Source organism: Acyrthosiphon pisum, chromosome X, assembly GCF_005508785.2.
Source record: "Acyrthosiphon pisum isolate AL4f chromosome X, pea_aphid_22Mar2018_4r6ur, whole genome shotgun sequence".
NCBI lineage: Eukaryota > Metazoa > Arthropoda > Insecta > Hemiptera > Aphididae > Acyrthosiphon > Acyrthosiphon pisum.
The window spans coordinates 131971172-131989049 of NC_042493.1; the positions used below are offsets into that span (position 1 = coordinate 131971172).

Genomic DNA, 17878 nt, shown 5'->3' on the forward strand with positions numbered 1-17878 from the left:
TAATTTTCTGGAAACGACACGGTCGGGGGGAAGGCCACCGAATGTTTACCGCCATAAGATCGCGTCAAATCGGCGGTTATCGTTGAGCGTCGGGGTGCTGGTGCACTACAACTGCGTCGGCAGGCTTGGACCGATTCGTCACACTTGGCAACGTCGCAGTAACCCGACGAGGCGCGCCGACCCAATCCCGTCGTTCGCCGCTCATACAACAACCGCGCACGGACGGCCGACAACGGTGCACCAGCGCAGTCACACCGCACGCCCCGCCGCCGACGCCGAAACCACAAGTCACCCCCGCCGCCGCGAACGTGGTAATCTACGGTCATTGGTCAGCGTCCCAATCGTATAGCCGAAACGACCGCGTCACCCGCCGCCGCCTCGTTCGCGTTCCCGGTCTTTTCTGGCGTCTTTGTCCGGTTTCGCCTGTTCAGTTCAGTTGTCCGCGCGGTCGTGTCCTGCACTGCAGCCTGTCGCATATTTTGTCGTTTGCAATCAATTGCGCGTTCTGCCGCCATTGCTGATATTGCGCGTCGGCAGCGTCGTTCCGAGTGCTGCCGATCGTCCGTCGTCGACCATCTGTGCCGCCGTTTTAGGTGTGGCAAGTGTACCTACTCGGCAATCGTGATCAGCCGCTTTCGCAGATCGCATTCTTCGTCGTCATCGGAGCGGAAGCGCTTACGAACGGGTGTCCACGCACTGGGACGAATATTCATCACACACATGGCGCCGGTTACTAGAAGACGTGAGTATCCACCCACCCGTTTACCCGGGTTTTTGTTCAACGTACTTGCTCGCGAATTTCGGACGTTCAAGTCTTCGACTCTGTTCGATTCTAATTTTTTGTTTTCGCCAGTCGCTAAGTACCTATACAACGTAAAATTGTTGTTTTGTCGTGGAAAAACATATTATTGCTATCGTTCCAATTATAATATTTGTCATGTAGAAAACAGTAGTTATAATACTATATTATTGTAGTTACCTTGTTAGATATAGCTACGGTAACTAGAATATAGTAGCCAGGGGCGGTGGACCGGGAGGTATGTATACGGCTCAGGGCTCTACAAGAATAAACATCCCAAATCCATTTTGTTCGGTACTTTTTGCCAGTAGGTAGGCAGACACTGGTTTGTTACATCGCTGTCCGGGAGTGTAAACAATTTGAAGCATATAATATAAGTGACTAGTCTCTGATATTGATGCGCGTGAGGAAAACCGTCGCATACCTATATTGTTGGTCGCTGAATTAAAATTAAATACTGTTATTTTATACTTTTCAAATAAATTACACGCATGCATTTTTACTCCTTTTAACAATAAATATTATTGTTTGTAAATATAGTTGCATAATTGAAAAATATTGAACGAGCCAACAACTAACATCTTATTTGTAGTTCTAATGAATATTTCTCATGTTTGGCTAAGATCAGATACCTTTGTGGCTTTTAATAGCCGAAAATTTCTACATGAAGAAAATCCTAAAATATCAATTTTTTCTTGAGCTGCCAAAGCTTTCATAACTTCCCATCGCTTCACGACTAAACTGAGTATCTGTTCCATAAATTTATTTTATTTTAAATAAACACCCGAGTAAACACCCAAGGGCACAGAGTACATAATAAATGGAACAAATTAAGTAACAATCATAAATACAGAAATATAGGTCAATATATAGTAAATAACAATACATAATATTAAAAGTTAAGGATTATAGGTAACTTATTACATCACTATACTCTGTTCCATTTAAGAGTGAACCACTTGGCTGACCAAAACATGTTTTTTCCGCGCATTCCCACCACAATCCGGACATCGGTGAGAGTTTTAACACGGGCGCCCGACGGTCGACGACGGCCGGCGATGACTGTCCGCCAATCACAGAACGTATAACCATCGCATAGGGGATCAGGCACTGTTCGGCGGCTCAGTCTGCGTGCGCGAAAGCGGTTCACTCTTAGATGGAACAGAGTATAGCTATTATATAATAGAGAGCACAAAAATGATTATAATTGCAACGATGCATTCAAACAATGTATGAATTAATAGTATCTAAGTATTGTAGGGTAATGTTATTAATTATTCAATATTCATGTTTTAAGACACGTTTTTAAGGTAGTGAGTCGAAAAAAATATCAAATGTTTCTAGCTTATTTCCCAAAATGAACATCCGGTTAACCGGAGCGAAAAGACAATAGTTTTTTCTTATGCGTTGGAATCTGAAATGTTGGATTAGAGTGTTGTGTGATATTATTTACATTAAGAGGGATCGAAGACAGAATTTCTGGACAGTCGATTTTAGAATTTAACAAGTTATATATATGTATATCATGAAATGTTATAATTTTAACAGGTGTTGCTGCTAAGCCAACAGCTTGTCAACCCATACGCAAAAATGTGATGGTAGAGCTGAAGTTAGTGCATAATCAAGCATGTATGTTGTGTGGACGTAAAGAAATAAGTGAAAAATTATATGGATTACTATACCAACTAGATGATGTTGTCGTTCATTATTTTTGTATAGTAAGTGGATTTCGTAAAATATTAATATACTATTAGTAGATTATAACTATATACTTGTTTTCAGCTATTGTCATCAATGGCCGTTCAAAATGGTACAGACAATCAAGGGATTTGGGGATTTTTATTGAAAGATATTAAAGCTGAACTGGCCCGAGGAACTAAAGAAGTATGTTCTTTCTATATTATACAGTGTGTAGTTTTAGAGACATCTATAGCTGAAGGAAAGATGGAGAGAAAACCAGGAAGAGGGAGGAAGGCCATAACAGTCATATATGAAGCAAATCATGTTAGATTTAGATATAGGAACTTACAAAGAATTGAAAAAGCTAGAGAGGAGAGGTGGAAGAACATTTCATTAATGAACCAATCTAGGGATTGAAATAAGTATTATAGTCATAGACGCAAATAGGGGATTACATCGACGGAGGTCCTTTGAGCCCTTTGATATTTTAACAACAAAAAATTCTCCACACTCCATCCACCATCAAATTAAACTATTACGCAATATAATAGGTATATATACATTTATTATTAATTAATAGGTAACTACAATATTAAATTAATTCTCATGTTGCAGTTCGCAAAATCATTTAATACTGATAACGTGTCTTTTTCAATTTTAATCAATCCAAAACTACTAAATTGTTCTTGTAGCAAAAATTGTAGATCTCGTCCATGACTTTTCATAAGTAGCGAAGTTATTACTATATTAAGGGGATTGGTGGCGTGATTTAATTAGGGGTCGCGTACAGGCAATTTGATGTCTTATATGCGTTACGCAGTGTGGTTGTGTGCGAACTAAATGATCATTAGTGTGCGTAGATACGTTTGGAATTAGTCGTGTGCCACTCTCGCACACATAAGCACATGTCAATAAATAGAGAAAAACAAAATATATTCTTCTATGCGTCACCTATAAAAACTACCAAAAGCGATAGTAAATTAAACATACATCCTGATGTTTGACTGTAATTTTGAAAAAAGGGTTGAATTCGTAAGCTCCTAGACTATACACTGTAGAAACTACTTTTTTGATATAAAACCCAAAAAGCCCAAAACAAATACAAATGTAATTCAATTATTTCATGAGATTTTTTAAAAAAATTTCCAAATCTTATGGTTCTTTAAAATTAAAAAGTGAAAATCAACTTCATAGAAAGCCTAGTTATTTCGCCAAAGAATTCATACATAATATATTAAAAATTAAAATCGGACATTTGGAAGTATGTGTAATTTACCACCGCTTGTTGGCCTAAAACGTACGAAAAATACGTGTGATGCGATCTCTTTAAATAGCTTATAATAATTTGGAAAGATTTAGTTGCTTTTCAATGAACTAAAGTGATTTTCAAAATCAACAACTTGAAAAACATTTTTGATAACCATAATTTCTGATCTTATAGAATCCTGCAAACACTGAATAAATCCTAAAAGTTATTATTTTCAAATGTATGATAATATGGTATCTAAATACTATTTTAAAATACATTCAAACATTTAATAAAATTGTTAAACACAATTTATTAATTATACATTATAAATTAATCTAAAACAATATTTAATATATGAGTAAATATTGGGGCTTTAATTCAATCAGAAAGGGCTAATCCCCCCAAGCCCCACCCTATTTGCACTTTTGAATATACTTAAATGATAATTGTGGTCTTAGATTTGCTTTTATTGCAACAAAAAAGGCGCTACTATATCATGCAGTGGAAAAAAATGTCGAAAAGTGTTTCATCTTCCCTGTGGATTGAAAAATGGATCTATGCATCAATATTTCCAGGCATTTAAGTATGTAATTAATTTTAAATTTGTAAACCTATTTCTATATTATTCTCATTGAAACAAATATCTTTAGATCGTTTTGCTTTAATCATCGTGTTACGCAAACTGTTAATTCATCTGCGTTAAAAAAGTCTACTGCTCAATGTGCTATTTGTAAAGATGCTGTTATACCATCTCCTACACCAACTTCTATTTGGGCACCGTGTTGCAAACGTGATGCTTGGTTTCACCGGGATTGTATTCAAGATTTGGCATTAAATGCCGGCTACTTTTTTAAATGCCCATTATGCAACGACGTTGACATATTCAAATGCAGAATGCTAACGCTTGGAATATATATACCATCAAGGTAAATTGAGTCTTATTCACCCCAATTATTGAAATGTAATAAGTATGTACAAGACCCCGATTCAAATATGATTTGTATTAAATTCTATTTTCATGAATCTTGGAGTACTACAATAAATATTCTGCTTCTGAATATGGGACTAAAACTTTCATCATTCAAATAGAAGAAATAGTTATTATTTCAAAATAATAAGCACTTCAAATTACCTCATTTGTATAACAATGTATTATGGATTAAAATCATTTTTTTTTTTAAAGTAAATGTAGAACTAGAAGTTACCAATTTAATAATCACCTATTAAGTAATTTCAAAAGATGATCCTTCTATAATTGTATTGTAAATAAATGGTGTTAATAACTTTTAAGTCTTGTACAAAATTAATATGCATTCACTGATACCATAGATTAAATAACACTATAATACAATAGGTATAATATAGGCAATGCGATTGCTGATTTATCACTCATTATTTGGATTTTATAATTGTTTGTACTATCTATGGTGTTATTTAATCTACGTTTAAAATTATATTATACTATAAAGAGTTTCCTCAAAAAATTAAATTGCAGGGACGCCTCTTGGGAAACTGTACCAAATGCTTTTGCCGAGCTCACAGAAAGGCATATTGAATGCAGTATTCAGACATGTCTATGTCCACATGAAGAAAAACGCAAATTTCAACTCCCATCGTAAGTAATTTGTTTATAATAACAATAGTTTTTATTTTATAACTATGTCAAATAGTACAGTAAATTATGAATTTCAGAACTTGCACTAAGGGACAGTTGTAAATACACATTAAGGCTGTTGACACCAAACCATTTTTAAGGTGTCGGATTTAGCCATTTAGTCATTGTTCTATATCCATTGTGAGTGATGTTGTGACTGTGTGTATAGTGACTGATCATTAGTATGCGCGAGTTCCCCAAACGCTTTATATAATTAAAGATAAATTACGGCTAAGATTTTTGGAAATCAGTAATATACATATGCAGTCACATATCACTATATTTTGCAATCAAAAAAGTTTCAACATAAAAGTCTCAAAAAGTGGAAGAAAAATTCACCAATACCAAAAGCGCGATTTTCATTTTGAAATCCTTATTCTCTTTCCCAGGTTATATAGAAAATAGATTTAAGATTGGGCTTTAGTGTTAATGGAAAAAAAAAATCTCAAATCAATTTCTTACATAACCTCAAAATTCTTGACATCTGTAACAAATAAAATTGACCTACGAATAACAATAACACATTAAGATTTTGACAACTCGATATTTTTTTTCTTCGTGAAATTTGAGTTACCGAGTGTTCTCTGTAAATGTTAAATGTATATATCATAACGACCCACTTTAAATTAACAGCTTTAATTAATACTCATGTACCTAGAAAATATTATGAAATATTTGTGAAATTGACATATCAAAGTGAATTCTTATTAAAAAATATTCAACTTTTTATTATAAAATTGATTAAAATAATTATAAAAAAAAATATATGAAAAATAACGATTCAAGCGACATTAATAAATATTATTTTTTATTTTCCAAGCAGTGGATCATGGGAAATTCTTCCGTGCAATTCATGTGGATCAAATGGAACACATAGGTTGTGCAGTTCTATTAAACGTGAACAGGAGTGGTGCTGTCCAGTTTGCAAAGAAGTTTCCGGTATGATTTATTATTATTGCATTAATTTGTTATATGTGCTATATGAAACTCACTCAAAATAATCAATATTGTCTAACCTATAGTGCGTTTCATAAGAACTGCGACTCAACGCTTACGGGCGGTTTTGTCTCAAACTAGGATTCAAAAAATTTGTAAAATATCAATTTAAATTTTAAATTTGCTGCGCATTATTACGTGCTAGTTTTTTAAACCCTAGTGAAAAAACATCACGAGTCGCAGTTCTTAAGGAACACACTATAACAAATTCCCGAAATAAAGTCCGATGGAATTAAAGTCCACCAACAGCCACAAAAATGTAGTATATGTAGTAATATGATGTCATTTTTTATCTTTAATTAAAAGGGAGCTACACCTGCATACATTCTCTCTGTCTAAGATAGCAACTTGTACATTCAGCAGATCTACGTTTAGCTCTGTTTATAAACTAGATTGAATTGACCTCATAAAATTTATGTGTGAGAATAATATCACTTTGTGAACCTCATAAGTTTTTTTTTAATTTTAAAGCCCCACATACTAAATTTCACATGATATTTTAATAAGAGTTAAATTATTAATTGTATCAGTCATCAATAGACATTAGACAATGATATATATAAAAAAACGGCCAAGTGCGAGTCGGACTCGCTCACGAAGGGTTCCGTACCATCATCAGCTATAAACATGTTGGCAACACTGTTTATATTATATATTCTAGGATTTTTAGTATTTGTTGTAGCGCCAACAGAAATACATAATTTGTGAAAATTTCAACTTTCTAACTCTCATGGTTCATGAGATACAGCCTGGTGACAGGCGGATGGACGGACAGCGGGGCCTTAGAATTAGGGTCCCGTTTTACTACCGTACGGAACCCTAAAAATGATAATTATTGTTTAAGCGTACAAAGGGTATAAACTAGTCTGGCAAATATTGTAATTTTAATCATCCAACGCCATAAATGGTTTATATTTTTGGTTATTTAAAATATGTCTATTGTCTATTATAACTATACTGATCTAAACACAATCCATTAAAAAATATAGTTATTATCATTTATCATTGATTTTGCTGTTTGGTACAACAACATGGTTGTTTATTTTTTTTATTATTATTTATTTTAGAACTACTAGTAAAAATAATTATTATAGTTCGATAATTACAATATTAAAAACTACATGGTTAAAAATTTTGTAATTCAGGTAAATAATTTTGCCTGGTTAGAATAAAGAAATTTGTCGTTTTTTGTTTCTTTTAAAATTCCATAATATCAATTCATAATCATTAAAACCACATTTACGACATAAGATATACTCCTTATATTCATTAATATTAAATATTGTTATTTATTTTACTGAATTCACAACCGCATGTGTTGTTTCCGTCTTACAAATGTACAAAAATATAAAACTGTTTTGCGCGGAACAACTTTTCACGCACCATATTATTTTGTTGTGGAACTACCAAATTTTCACAACACGTAAAGAAGAACTTTATCTGTGCAACAGCCGGTTCTTTTTTTTTAATAGTACCATTCAATCATTTTTTATAAGCAAATGAAAAAACCAAATGTTTATAAGCAATAAACTTTAATGTAATTATGTTATCTAAAATATGGGCTTGCTGTTGCATAGATAATTTTCCACCCTAAATGTTCAGAAATGTTGGAGCCACTACTACGAACACAGAAAGATAAAGTTGTCATGCACAAAACAGTTTTAAGTGTGTTGTACATTTGTAAGATGGAGACAACACATGCGGGTGTGACATCCTCTTAAGTGGATATAAAAAAAACTGACTCATTAAGCTATTAAACGAGAATATCAATTATTCAACTATGTAATGCAACACATAGAGAATATTTGTGCCACATGATTTTATCTTGTTCAAACAATTTTAATAAAGTATTGAATATTGAATTTTAGATAAGGATGCATCAAAAAAGAAGAAACTAAAATTGGAACCACTAGATAACGGGAATTGTAGTAGAAGTAATGAAGAGCAAGTCCCTTCTCACAGTGGAGAAGTATCTCAAAGACGCCATAGTGACATAGGTGATCCAATACTTATATCGGATTCAGATGACAACAGTGATAGTAACAGCGTCCAGGTAATACACTTAAAGTATTTTCAGCCGATATTTGGTGTATATTGTGGTTGAAGTACACAGATATATAGAAGTTAAATGCATATAATAATAAGATTGGATATATATTATAGAATATAATAAAGTTTGATCATATAATAATATTAATATATTAATATAAATAATAATAAAAAAAAATAATAATATAAAAAATCAACAGCAACTATGTATATTGGATACTATACAGTATAACTAATATGCTTAGTATTATAAAAATGTACATTCCGGTTAGGTTAGATTACTTATAAGCCACATGAAAAACAGTTTTATAAATAAACACAAACATTTTAAAATGTTGTGTTACTCAAATAATAAAATATTGGCTAAAATTCAAAATAATTCAATTACGCAGATAACCTGTAAGATAACATTTTATTTTCCAACAATATTAGCTCAAATATAAAATTATAAAATTAGCTCGTGAAATTAATTCAACCTATTTACGCTGTATTATTAATAGTAAATAAATTACTTTAATAGCATATTATTATATACTATGATCACAAAATATACTTTATAAACATTAGTCGTTGCAGTCAAATAATATATTGTTATTTTTTTTATCATAGCTTTCAACACAAATTAAAAGTCAACTCAGAAGTGTAAGGTGGAAGGGGTGAGGGGTAAACACCTTGGGGGTAATCAGTGTACATAAGGTGATGGTAATCATGGGTATTCATAGGTAATCTTTGTAGTAAATCATGGGTAATCATTGACTTACTGGCCCACTTACTAATTTACCAAATATTAAATTTTAGCCAAATTTATTACTTTAAACATCAATACAAGGTTTGAATAGCTTATGTTTACAATATTTTTTACGCATTGATAATAGTCTAAGTACCAATATAGTACAATACAAGTGTATAATTTGAATCATTAATGTTAAAATAATTTTATATTTAGTTGGAAATCTTATTCAATAAGAGTGTGCTTTTAGACATGAGTATTTTAATAATAATTACTTATTTCGTGTAGAACATACTTTTACTTTCCATTCTTGCAATTTTATAAGTTAATATTTGATGGTACTCTCTGGAGAGCGACTAAAAAAATTTGTAAATATAAATCTGCTAACCTTCCAAACAAAAACCCAGATGGCAGTTATGTAATTTATGACCCTGACAAAGCCGAACTTTTCAAAGCGCATCTTTCTGATATTTTTCAACCTCACTCTGACATTTTCTCCCATACCATTGTTAATACTGTTAATGATTATCTTAATTCTCCATCCCCTCCTACGGCTAGTCCTGTCAAACATTTCACATCAAATGATATTAAATTTGCAATAAATCAATCCGCCCTTAGGAAATCCCCAGGATTCAACCTAATAACAGCTGAAGTAGCTAGATGCCTACCTAAAAAAAGCTATTGTCCGTCTTTCCCATATTTTTAAGTCTGTTTTACGTCTCTCTTACTTCCCAATTTTATGGAAATTCTCTACAATTATCTTAGTTCCCAAACCTAACAAACCACCTAATTCTATCTCATCTTTTCGTCCCATAAGCCTACTTCCATTTTTTGCCAAAATCCTGGAAAAACTTTTACTCAAACGTTTGCACTCATATATAGCAGAAAATAATATCATTCCCAATCCTCAATTTGGATTTTGTACTGCCCACTCAACTATACAGCAAGTCCATAGAGTAGTCGATGCCATATCCTACGCTTTAGAAAAAAAACTTCTGCACTAGTGCATTTCTCGACATCTCTCAGGCGTTCAATAGGGTATTCCATGACGGCCTTCTCTACAAATTAAAAAAATTTCTTCATCCCACCTACTTTCTCGTTATTAAATCATATCTCTGAGCGTAATTTTCGAGTACGTGTTGGTAATGTCTAATCTTCTGTAGCCAATATTTCTGCGGGTGTCCCCCAAGGTGGTATTCTATCTCCCCTCATTTATAATATATATGCCTCGGACCAACCAACCTCCCCTAATACAATGGTTGCAGGTTATGCGGATGAGAAAGCCATACTCTCAACTCACTAACCCTGTATTAGCAGTTCAAAATCTCCAATCTCACCTTTTTCTTATGGAAGATTGATATACCAACTGGAGATTTAAAATTAATCAAGCAAAATCTATCCATACGACGTTTACCCTAAGACTTACTCCTTGCAATGATGTTTTCATTTACGGGACCCAAATTCCATGTGCTCAGAACACTAAATATCTTGGCCTAACCCTCGATAAAAGGCTGACATGGGCCCAGCATATTAAATCAAAAAGAATAAACTTAAACCAACGTTTACGTCTTTTAAAAAATCTCATTTATAATAACAGTTACACTCACACTAGTACCAAACTCCTTATTTATAAATCCTTACTTAAACTCACGTGGACATATGGACTGCAACTATGGGGAAACTCAAAAAAGTCAAATCTAAACAAAAGTCAAACTTTCCAAAATCTAGCGCTTCGTTAATTATTAAATGCCCCTCCTTATGTTTCTAATCATACTATTCATTCAGATTTAAAAATACCTCTGGTGCATGATGAAGCAAAAATGTATTACAAACGTTTCCACCTCCACGTATTATCTCACCCCAATTTGCCCATAGAAATCTCTACCCCAACTATCCCCGGAAACCCTCCAAGAAGGTTAAAACGAAAATGGTGCCGTGACTTGCTTGTATAAATCAAGGACTAAAAAATTAAGTATATTCATAAAAAAAATATAATATAATATAATACATACTATAGAAATAAAAAAAAAAAACAAGCGAAAGTGTCATTAATTGGGTGGCTGCTCTCATCAAACGTAACATGTAATATATAATTTATTGTGAACTGTTATTATTATTAATATTAATTTGTTTTGGTACCTTATATGTATATTCTGTATCACATTTACCTATTGTGCCTAAGGTATAGATTGTAAATTTCTCTTAAAAATAAAAAATAAAAAAATATATTTGAGCTAATTTTTATAAAATATCTACTAATCTATGTAATTGTATTTTGAACATTTTATTTATAAACACGTTTTTCTAAATTTAATATAATATAGTATATACGAAAATATGTAATTATACGTGTCTACATAATAACTCGTTCAACCGCTACAGTGCTTATAGATATTTAGATAATATAGCGTTTGGATACGTAAATGACATACCTGAATTTAAGTATTAATTGCTACCATCCTGTTAACCACCAAATAATATATTTTCATACCAATTATTTAATTATTTTTAGGTTATATCTGACGATGACGAGCAACCCAATGCTCACATTGTTGATGAACCAAATATAAATGCTGTTCAGCAACCAACAATACAAGTTGAGCAAACGTCATCCCTAATACAGTTGCCAAAAATACATGGTTATGGATCACTTATTACAGGCTTTGTAAAGAACTTTGTTGGCACTACATTTACATTTTTTGAAGATCCTAATAGTAAGCATTGTAATTAAAATAATATAAAATACTCACGACAATATTCAGTATAATTTAAATTGTTTGTTACTATATGCAGTCTCATATAAGAGTCACTTCAGTAGGCAATAAATTTTTTTCCTGTTCGATCAAGCCCAGAATGTCATAAATAGCAATTGAATAAGTATTGATCAGTATTGAAATTTGAAACTAAAAAATAAAATAAAAAATTTGTAGAAAATATTTTATTTTGTTTTTTTGATACATTTTTATGTGCCGCATAATAAACTATTCATTTATTTGGCCTAGTTAATATTTTGAGATTGACATGCCTGGATTAGACCATACCCTCAATTAAATCGGTTTTCATTAACCTTAGTTTCCGACAATTATTGTCCATGCCCGAAAAATAACAACATTTTAGCTAGGTGATTGAAATAATAAAGTGAAGTTAAGTGCGCGTTAGCCTTGCCAATTTCCGTAAGCAGAAGCCTGACGCCTGAGGTTACTCTTATATAAGATAAGTATAGAAAATGCAATTTTTTTTATTATAGATTGTTAGAATATTATTTTTTATTTGGTATTGATAAGAATGAATATATATATATATATATATTTATTTTGTCATTTTTCAGGTATTGATTTAACTTTAGATGACGACGATGATTAAATATTCTATAATTTTTTAGTTACATTACGTTAACTATGTAACAAGTTATGCAATTTAAGACAAAAAAGATTTTGATTGTTTTTCTTTAATTTAATTTTTCACCATATGTATTATAATATATAAATATAAGCTAATTATAAATTAAAATTTTCGATCAGAAATGAAATATTATAGTTTCTACACAATTAAAATATTGGAACTAATTACTTATTAAATTATAAAAAACTGTAAATCACTACCCTAATTACTCAAATGTAACTAAGGTAATAATAATATGTTATATTATTTCTTATTTTTGATTCTAATCTCTTTTAAATTAAATATTTTGCGACCAAGGTTTTGTTGAAATTATTACATTATTAATTTGTGTTCAAGGTTATATAGTATTAAATAAAAATAAGTTTGTTAATATATTTTGATAAATAAGAAATTATAAATATATAAAATAAAATATAAATTTCTTTATTTAATTATACTGTGCAACAATCATAACCAAGTTATTGAGATCTTCAAACTAGTCGCTTTAAGGTTTGATGTTTTATATAATATCTAGTTGTTAGTTGTTGATAATTTAACAGTCTGATTATTTCCTAAATTTGTATTGAATTTGTATATCGATACCACAAAATTAGAATGTAAAATAATTTACAAATATTGAGGTCTCATAAGATTATATAACGTAGTTCATTACTTTTGAGTTATATTAAAATTGTAAAACTTAGCTTAGGGTAATACGTTATGTTATTTCTTTTTAGAGATTGTAATCTTTTTTTTTTATATATATATATATAAATTTTTAGTGACCAAGGTTGTGTTCAATTATTATATCATTAATTATATGTATTCAAGATTATGTAGTACATATATAAATAAGTATGTCATTATGTATAATATATTTTGATAAATAAGAAATTCTAAATATTTAAAAAATACATTTTGTTGTGTAATTATACTGTACAATCATAACTTGTTGTTTTATGTTTTATTCCCTAAGTTGTTTATTAATCTACAGCTGTGAGATCATGATTATATTATTATTTTGCATCTAAAAAATTAAAATGTAAAATAATTGACAAATATTAAGGTTTCGTACAATGAAATAACGGAGTAGAAAAAAAATGTTGTTTAAAATTTATTTTATGATAAGTAAAATATAATTGTACCAAATGTACCTCATATATGTATAAAATATATTTATTTTATTTATTTTAATCAGCTAAAGTTTGAAAAATACTCAAATTAGTCAATTAACTTAATTACATCCAAAGTGTAAACAAAATAATTAACTATTTTTAAAATTTGATGAGAACATAAAACTAAAATTTTCAAAATGTTGGATAATTAATACATAAACCAATATTAACCTTATAACTTACATTATTTAGTATTTACAGTTATAATACCATTGATAATCATATAATCGGTTAATACATTATACTATACTAACTGTTTTCAAAGTTTTTTACATTTGTATATTCAATTCAAGTAAATAGTTATGTAACATATTCGAAGGCACAGGAAACACATCTGTCGACTGTCATCAAAGTATATGGTAAACTTGCACACATGTTGGCTATCAAGTATGTTTTTTGAGAGAATGTGTTACAAATTACATATCCATGTTACAAACATATGACATAACAAATTGTTGTTTACTAGTTTGAACAATTTTCTGTTAGTTACATTAGTTTATTCAGTGTTCAACTTCATATCATAATATGATTAACTGTATATTTTCATCAAAATATTAAAATATGGGCCATCAAGAGAACTGAAATAAAAAAATCTCATAACTCATTATTTATATTATATTAATAAATAATAACTTATTTTATAATTTTTATTTTTATTACCTTTAAAAAGGTAGACAAAGTTATGAAGAATCTTGTATTACATTTTAAAATCTTAGATTTAAAAAGAACATTTTTCATGAACTTCTAACTCAAAATAATTTGCAAATTTTCGTCATTTTTACGTATTTTGTCAATATTTGAACTTTAGATGCTTATAAAAAAAAATTGTGACTGTATTCTTAATTTTTTTCATCTGACTTTGAAACAATATAATAGGAACCTTCTATTAAATTTTCAAACTTTTTTAACCAACAAATAAAGTGTTAATGACATTCATAGAAAAAAAAACTAATAATATTGGAAACTGAAAATGTCCCTAAATTGTTCAAAATAAATCAAAATATTTTGAAAATGTTATCATTTATAGAAACAACCAGTGAATATTTCACGTATGTACGGTAATTTGTTTTTATGTTACACCAAAAACCAAAATAAATTTTCTCGAAAACAGAGAAAACTGTTTTCCTATCAGAAAAGGTACTGTTGAAGAAAATCCAAGCACTTTTACTGTCGTAAAAGGTGATGACAGACACAAAAAAAAATAAAAATTAATAAAAAAAAAAAAAACACACTTCATTGTAAAATCAATATATTCATTGTTACACTCAGAATCTAAAATATGTGAACCAATAACCACTAATGATTGAATATTGGTAATTTTTATTTTCTAATAAATATTGGAAGGTGGATGGGTCCTCAGATAATATATTTTCAGCAACACATATTTTTTTGAGGATAGCCGCCACTGGTTCTTACTATTTCTTACTAACTTTTCAGTAAGTTACAGTCGGTGTCGGTCTGGGATAAAAACGGCCTAGGCAGGAATTATTTTTAGGTCCTCAATTTTTTAACAAAATTTACCTAAAATTGGGTTGAAATTGTGAAAGTCATAAATATGTTTCGTGGTATCATACTTAAATACAAAATATATTCATGAATACTTTTGTAGCATATTAATTAATGTGTACATAATATTTATTTTAACTAAAAAAAATAGATATTGTATTTTCTTCAAGTTTGAATAAATTACATACTCTTTATCAGGTATTAAATTTTACTTATTCTTTTTAATACCTTAAATTCACTGATATACTATTTAAATAATTATATTATACTAACAGACTTGGTTAATTTTATAACAAGAAATAAACGATTTAACACGTCATATCATTCTACCAATATAATTGTTTTTTATTCATAACGTAAGTAATATTTTTAATGTATCGGATGAACCAGCAATACGATTAATAATATGTTCTTTATCATTCTCTATAACGTACGTATCTCTATATCTTTCTCGACATTCATTAGCATTAATGGAGTTAAATGTCCTTGATTTATAGTAGATCTTAATTTTGATTTAACTAACTGAAGTAAAAAACTATTTCACATGTTACCCGAGTTGATGGAAGAAGTAGTATGTATTTAATATTTATACAAAACAAATAAATCATTAAAATCATTGAAATTATATGCAAGTTCTTTAATTGTAATATAAGCACATGCAATGCATCTATTGTACATTTGTCGGTGGCGTCTGCAGGGGGGGGGGGCTAACAGACTGAAGCCCCCCTCAATTGCCCATATTGTTATAACTTAATAAAAAAATATTTATCAAGTTTCAACTGTCAACCATAGTAAGCAAGACGAAAGTTTCATATATGCCTTACCAGAATGAATTCATTTTTGAAAAAACAATGTATAATTTGCATACCAATTTTCATAAATTATCTGTAATTTTTAGGTAAAAGTCTAGCCTTAGCTATACACACATTTAATATTTTAAAGTTATAAGTTATAAGTTTTGAACTACAAATTAACTGAGGTTTTGACGAAATTTGAACTTTAAATGTTTACAAAACATACCTAACCATATAGAGCTTATGTATCGTTAATATTTTAGCTATAATAAAAACTTACGTATTAAATTTTTAAGCTTTTTGACCGAATAAATAATTTTTTATTGACATTTATAGAAAAAAATTCAATTAATCAAATACAATCCAAGTGAGGACTGTATAACCATGCTGGTTACCAAACAATTTTAATACATTTTCATTTTTTTTCTCCAATTTTTTAGAAAGCACTGAGCATTGAATTTTGACCTCCTAAAAGTACCAACTAGATCCAATTTGCTTCCAAAAACATACATCGGGCGACGGCGGGCATCAAGGTTTATGATCAGAGCATTTTTTCTACCAGAAAAGTTGAAAAATTACAAACATTTTAAAATACCTCAAATAAACGTCTGAAATTATTAGACTGGACAAAATAAAAATAAAATTGTAACTAATTTTCAAGCCCCCCCTCATCATTGAAAAATCCTGCGTATGCCACTTACATTTGTTACAGTCAATTAGTAAAACGTTTTCTTCATCAACTTCATTATCACTGTCCATATTTTCAAATAATAAATCCTATTGAATGTTTGTGTGTTGATCAACAATTTTAGCTGTACATTCAGATAATTTAGGACGAAAGCTTTCAATTTGACGGTAAATTGTTTCAATTCATAGCAAATTATTTTTCTCTCTATACTCCAGCTAAATCACAAATGTTTGTTAAAATTATTTAAGCTGGTGATTAATTTTCGGTCGAAAACATAGCTCTCGACTTCAATCACTACGCCCAATATAATGTTCTGATATCATTATAAATTGTATTATGGATTTACACTCAACTTTTTTTATTTACACTATTAACAAGTAATAACTTATGTTGAACCTCACTTTATAAGTCATTTGATTGAGCAAAAAATTATTCATCGACAATATTTGAAAAAAATTGAAAATTTCTCATGGCTATAAATAGCTCAAAGAGAATCAAAATATTTTGTAAATTTTTATCATGTACCTATACAAAATGGTCATATTAATATTAGTTGACCATTAAAAGTATCTATGGTTATCAGTTATTGCGTTAAAATGTATCAATTAAATTTTGTCAAAAATTGGTTTTGTGTAATAGTTACGATTTTTGCACAACGCTTTTAAAAACTGCTGCGAATTTTCAATTTTGATCTTTATTACAGCAACTAAGTATAATTTAAAGTAAATATGCAGAAGTAGAAAATAAAAGCTATTTTAGTGTGAACATTTGGGAAATTACTGTAATGGTGAAAAGTTGACGACAGACATTGTAAAATCAATCGCTACGCTCAATTTAAAATGGAAACTATTTTGAACCCTAAATGTGTATATTATTATTATAGATTATGCATATTATTAGGTATCACATAATATTTTAATAGGTAAATGATTAAAATATTCTATTCTGTGGCATGGTATTGAAAATAATATTTATTATATCACGCATAGTACCTATACCCAAAGGGCAAAGGTGAGCATTAACTAGTTTAAAAGTTAAAGTTAAAAAGTTAATTTTTTTTAAACTTGTTAACTTAACTAGTTAGTTAATTTTCTTATTAACTTATTAAAATAGCTAAACTTTGCTCAGTTTATTTTTAAAAAATCTATCAAGTTATATTTTATAAATTTTTGTTGTA

General features: G+C 29.9%; 1 protein-coding gene across 2 annotated transcripts; it reads left to right on the plus strand.

The window, feature by feature from the left end:
- Positions 1–240: 240 nt before the first annotated feature.
- LOC100574199 (PHD finger protein 7) lies at positions 241–13327 on the plus strand. Of its 2 annotated transcripts, none has more exons than XM_016800687.2 (10): positions 241–742; positions 2348–2517; positions 2582–2683; positions 4187–4311; positions 4379–4654; positions 5224–5343; positions 6203–6321; positions 8247–8431; positions 11670–11871; positions 12486–13327. In XM_016800687.2, exons 1-10 carry the CDS (start codon positions 721–723, stop codon positions 12518–12520), a joined length of 1356 nt encoding a protein of 451 aa, XP_016656176.1. In that variant the 5' UTR covers positions 241–720; the 3' UTR covers positions 12521–13327. The 2 variants fall into 2 exon arrangements, with proteins under 2 accessions (XP_016656176.1, XP_003241382.1); XM_003241334.4 differs by having other exon boundaries at positions 244–742; positions 6206–6321.
- The last annotated feature ends 4551 nt before the right edge of the window (positions 13328–17878 follow it).